Genomic DNA, 6,000 nt, shown 5'->3' with positions numbered 1-6,000 from the left:
CCGCATCTGCCTTCTATAAAAAGCTGAAGGAAGTTAGTCTTCTTCTAACAAATCTATTAACTCTTTAGTAGTTAGTGCCATCTTCATTTCTTATTTCGAGAATTTACTAAAATAAACAAATGCACTACTATATACACGCATTCACATAATAATAGTTTAGCTTACTTCATTTTAATTTATATGAACTTCATAATATATTTTTATATTTATATAAACAAATAAACACAAGGAAACTTTCAAATTATGTTTAAAAAAAAACAAATATAACGTTTATAGCACACAACAATTCGACAAATAGAGAATGATTTGTAATGACGAGATCGTATGTTAAAATTTCAGATTGTTTAGCCTAATGAAAAAATAAGTATTTTCCAAAGTTTTCTGTTTTTTGAAGTTCTGTATTAGGTACTCTCTAATAAGAATAAAATTTTACTTTAATTTGTTAGACAACTATAAGATACCTGTCAAAAGAAACATGATAATTTAATAACTATATCAGTTTTAGATTTAATTTTTACGTAATAAGTTATGTGTTTAAATAAATAATTAAATTTTTTTTTTGGTACGCCTTTGCAAAATTGATAAGTGGAATATGATTTCGTTGAAAAGTTATCGTTACGAGCTTCGTTAAGTGCGATGTTGCCAAGTAATCACCTTCAATTAAAAATTGTTTTAGTATAGATTATTTTTAAGCTTATTAAAAATTTATTCAATTATTTTTATTTTTCTAGCTCAAATAACATGCACGATATTGCCCTACTAGCTAACCGATAATACAGCAAAAAGCACGTATTGCGAATTTGTATATTTTAGTAATATGTAATTAATTTTTTTTTAATTCTTATAAAATGTTAAACCAAACATATTTGTGCAGATTTTATCAATTTCTTAATTGATTATTGTGTAAAATGTAAATTTCTTTGATATTTCTGCTTAGCTTCGCGATATTACCACTCTCCCTAGGAAAAATTAGCTTTTTCGGCAGTGTGTATTCTCAAATGAGATTTCGAATGACCTGCTTCTGAAAATTGTTTAACAAATTTCACACTTTGTGACGGTAGCTCTACTAGACACCAGATTCAGTAAAACAAAGTTTAATCTAAATAAAAATATATTCAAATAAATAACATAAACTGTTATATAATATGTACAATAATAATAAAAAGCCAAACCCCTAATAAATACAATCGACAGAGCTGCGGTCCGCTGTTGATAGCTGCGAAAAATTAATATTGGCGATACTTGGATGGGTGAGTCAAAGGACGATCTTCAGCCAATAACCAAAAACTACCTACAGTCTAGATTAGAGGTGGCCGGTCGATAATTACTAGACAACGGACAGGGATGGAAGCGACAGATCAATACTCGATCGCAGACGGGGAACAGAAAGAGGGGTGTCCTTTGATCAATATTCAAAGACCCGGGGTAGGAGGTCTCACCAAATCAATACTCCGGCTGGAACTTCGTTCGTTGTCGGAATAAAACGTTTACACTTTTGTCGGTGTTCCATCTCCAGCGCACATCGATATTAGTGGTAAGTTGTCGGTGGGAATTAATGCATGCCGAGAGATGGAAAGCGGGAAGCTTGCGCTGACTGTGCGATCATTACACTCCCTTCTCTTTGGAGAAAAAATGTAGCATACATTTTTTTATAGCGTGAAGATTTTAACGGTGTAATCTTTATCGGTTAGGCGATAACCCATTTCGTAAACCGGTCTTGGATGACTGTCAAAGAAAATGTTTCCTGTGTAGATTTTGGAAATAGAATTAAGACAATATGCTTTTCCACAGTGCATGGTTGAATTTTTGCTACTAGTGCGTCTGCAATGGTTTACACTAAAAGTATTTTCTACAGTTCCTAATTCACAATAGTGTGCTATTTTTTTGAATATTTTAGGCCAGTAGTATTTTTGTGCAATTTGTTCGCAATTAATAAATCACCTGCTACTTTGAGGTTCCTATTCGGTTCTTATTCAATTTCTATTCTTATTCGGTTTGCTTTTGGATTCGGTTACTATTTGATTGCTATTAGACTCTTATTCGGTTTTTGTCAGTTCTCCTCGATCTTTGATAAATCGGGACAAGCTAACCCTGGGGCTGATGTAATTCGTCTTTGGACAAGCCGGCGACGAGCGCTGGCTGTGCCATGATAACAACTTGTAAGGCTTCCTTCGAGTGTGCACCTGCAAATGACATTTCAAATTGCACGCTTGTGTAAACTGTTTAAAACAAATTTCGCACTTGTAAGGTTTGTCTCCAGTGTGTAATCTCTTACGTCGTTTCAAATGATACATTCGAGAAAACTGCTTAGAACAAATTTCGCACTTATAATGATTTTCTCCGGTGTGCACTGTCAAATGACTTTTCAAATCGTATTCTCGAAGAAACTGCTTAAAACAAATTTCGCACTTAAGATTTTTCAGCAGTGTGCATTTGTAAGTGTTTTTTCAAATTATTTGTTTGACTAAACTGTTTAAAACAAATTTCACACTTGTAAGGCACTTCCCCAGTGTGTAATCTCAAATGCTGTTTGAAATTTGTCATTCCTCTAAATTGTTTAAAACAAATTTCACACTTGTAAGGTTTTTCTCCAGTGTGAATTTTCAAATGAGTTTTCAAATCGCATCTTCGACTAAATGGCTTAAAACAAATTTTACACTTGTAAGGCTTTTCTCCAGTGTGGATTCTCAAATGAGTTTTCAAATCGTATCTTTGACTAAATGGCTTAAAACAAATTTCACACTTATAAGGTTTTTGTCCAGTGTGCATTTTTATATGTCGTTTCAAAGCATCTGCACGGTTAAATTGCTTAAAACAAATTTCGCACTTGTAAGGCTTTTCTCCAGTGTGCAATCCTAAATGTGCTATCAAATTAACTTCCAGAGAAAACTGCTTTAAACAAATCTCGCACTTGTAAGGCTTTTTTCCAGTGTGGGTTCTCAGATGAGTTTTCAAATAGCATCTTTGACTAAATGGCTTAAAACAAATTTCACACTTATAAGGTTTTTGTCCAGTGTGCATTTTTATATGTCGTTTCAAAGCATCTGCACGGTTAAATTGCTTAAAACAAATTTCGCACTTGTAAGGCTTTTCTCCAGTGAGCAATCCTAAATGTGCTATCAAATTACCTTTCAGAGAAAACTGCTTTAAACAAATCTCGCACTTGTAAGGCTTTTCTCCAGTGTGGATTCTCAAATGAGTTTTCAAATCGCATCTTTGACTAAATGGCTTAAAACAAATTTCACACATAAAGTTTTTGTCCAGTGTGCAATCCTAAATGTGCTATCAAATTACCTTTCAGAGAAAACTGCTTTAAACAAATCTCGCACTTGTAAGGCTTTTTTCCAGTGTGGGTTCTCAGATGAGTTTTCAAATCGCATCTTTGACTAAATGGCTTAAAACAAATTTCACTTATAAGGTTTTTGTCCAGTGTGCATTTTTATATGTCGTTTCAAAGCATCTGCACGGTTAAATTGCTTAAAACAAATTTCGCACTTGTAAGGCTTTTCTCCAGTGTGCAATCCTAAATGTGCTATCAAATTACCTTTCAGAGAAAACTGCTTTAAACAAATCTCGCACTTGTAAGGCTTTTCTCCAGTGTGGATTCTCAGATGAGTTTTTAAATCACATCTTTGACTAAATACATAGCTTAAAACAAATTTCACACTTATAAGGCTTTTCTCCAGTGTGAAATATTAAATGTGTTATCAAATTACCTTTCAGAGAAGTTTGGTATTAAATACTTGAGAAAACTGCGCTTAAAACAAATATTACATTTGTTTTTCTTCACTGAGCACCTTCAAATTTATTAATATGTTTGTGAGAAAACTGCTAAAAACAAAATTTCAAACATCAGGGTTCTTCTCTAAAGTGTGTTATCAAATGTCTTTTCAAATAACTTGAAACTGTTGTTTAAAACAAATTTCACACTTCTAAGGTTTTTCTCCACTGTGTCTTCGAAAATGTGCTTTTAAAGGACCTATTTTAATAAATTGCTTTAAATAAATTTCACACTTGTAAGGTTTTTCTCTAGTGTACACTCTCAAGATTTGTTTCAAATCACTGGTTCCAGTAAATTGTAAGATTTTTCTCCACTGTGCATTCCCAAATGTTTTTCAAATGACATGTAGTAATAAGCTACTTTAAATACGTTTCACTGGTTTTTCTCTACTGTGCACTCTTAAGTGTGATTTCAAGTTACTTGTAGTAATAAATTGCTTTAAACAAGTTTCACACTTATACGGTTTTTCTCCAGTGTGCTCTCGCAAATGGTATTTCAAACTACTTGTAGTGCGAAACTGTTTTAAACAAGTTTCACACTTATACGGTTTCTCTCCAGTGTGCACGCGCAAATGGTTTTTCAAACTACTTGTAGTGCGAAACTGTTTTAAACAAGTTTCACACTTATATGGTTTCTCTCCAGTGTGCACTAGCAAATGGTTTTTCAAACCAGTTGTAGTAGTTAGCTGCTTTAAACAAGTTTCACACGTGTAAGGTTTTTCTCCAGTATGTGTCCTCAAATGTCTTTTCAAATCACTTGTAGTAATAAACTGCTTTAAACAGATTTCACATTTGTGCGGTTTTTCTCCAGCGTGCACTCGCAAGTGTTTTTTCAAAATTCTTGTATTATGAAACTGTTTTAAACAAGTTTCACACTTATACGGTTTCTCTCCAGTGTGTACTCGCAAATGGTTTTTCAAATCAGTTCTAGTACTTAACTGCTTTAAACAAGTTTCACACTTGTAAGGTTTGTCTCCAGTGTGCCCTCTCAAATGTGTTTTGAAATTACACAAAAAATTAAAATGCTTTAAACAAGTTTCACACTTGTACGGTTTTTCTCCAGTGTGCACTCTCAAATGTATTTTCAAATTATTTGCTAGAGAAAACTGCTTAAAACAAATTTCACACTTGTACGGTTTTTCTCCAGTGTGCGTTCTCAAATGTCTTTTCAATTGACTTGTAGTAATAAACCGCTTTAAACAAATTTCACACTTGTGCGGTTTTTCCCCAGTGTGCACTCTCAAATGTTTCTGCAATTCACATGTTGTAGTAAATTGCTTTAAACAAATTTCACAATGGTACGGTTTTTCTCCAGTGTGCAATCTCAAGTGTCTTTTCAATATAAATGTAGTAAGAAACTGATTTAAACAAATCTCGCACTTGTAAGGCTTTTCTCCAGTGTGAATTCTCAAATGAATTTGCAAATCGTATCTTCGACTAAATGGCTTAAAACAAACTTCGCACTTGTAAGGCTTTTCTCCAGTGTGCGTTTTTATATGTCGTTTCAAAGCATCTGCATGGATAAATTGCTTAAAACAAATTTTACATATACAACCAGAATTTTTTAATATTGTTTCTTCAGTATTTGCATTTATTTGTTGTTCTGTAGTGCATGAAAGTTCAGTTTTCATAATTTCCATTCGGCTCTGAGAAACACCTAAAATAAAAATGAAACTATAAAAAATTGTTTATGCAGAAACTGCAGGATGAACCAAAGAGTAAAACAATTTAGTAAGAATGAATATAATAATAATTAAAACTGAAATATACTAAAACGCCAGGTACTAAAGAAAGATAGTACGATTTTTTTAAGAAGAACGATCCAATGAATGGCATCAGCAATAGAATGATACCAAGATTTTATGATAATTGAAAGGAAAAAAGAAAGCATTACCATAGGACTAATATACTAGAAAAATGATTATGTCTGAGTCATAGATATGGTTTCTGTGGGAGAAACTGTTCAGTTTCTCCCACAGGTTGTAGCTCACGATGCAAATTATTTCTAAAAGATCTTTTAACAAAAATTTTATTTTGTGATACACTGAGCAATTTAAGGGTTGACAATTGACTTTTTACTATATAATTTTTAATTAACCCCACTTTTATTACTATCTATATATACAATCTCAACCTAAATGTTTAGGTAGATAATACACAATAAGTAATAGGACTGACAATTCAAGTATTATGACATGCAGGGGGTATCCAGTGATAAAC

General features: G+C 32.7%; 1 protein-coding gene across 1 annotated transcript in view; it reads right to left on the bottom strand.

Annotated features, from left to right (window-relative positions):
* Nucleotides 1–1,093: 1,093 nt before the first annotated feature.
* LOC140444332 (uncharacterized) overlaps nucleotides 1,094–6,000 on the bottom strand; it is a 97,289-nt gene continuing 92,382 nt past the window's right edge. Inside the window, exon 5 of the mRNA XM_072536083.1 lies at nucleotides 1,094–5,437. Coding sequence (XP_072392184.1) covers nucleotides 4,143–5,437 — 1,295 coding nt within the window. The 3' untranslated portion in view covers nucleotides 1,094–4,142. The remainder of the gene's footprint in view (nucleotides 5,438–6,000) is intronic.

The sequence above is a fragment of the Diabrotica undecimpunctata genome, chromosome 6, assembly GCF_040954645.1.
Source record: "Diabrotica undecimpunctata isolate CICGRU chromosome 6, icDiaUnde3, whole genome shotgun sequence".
NCBI lineage: Eukaryota > Metazoa > Arthropoda > Insecta > Coleoptera > Chrysomelidae > Diabrotica > Diabrotica undecimpunctata.
Note: the sequence above shows the minus strand (reverse complement) of the source record. Positions and strands in the feature narration are given on the sequence as shown.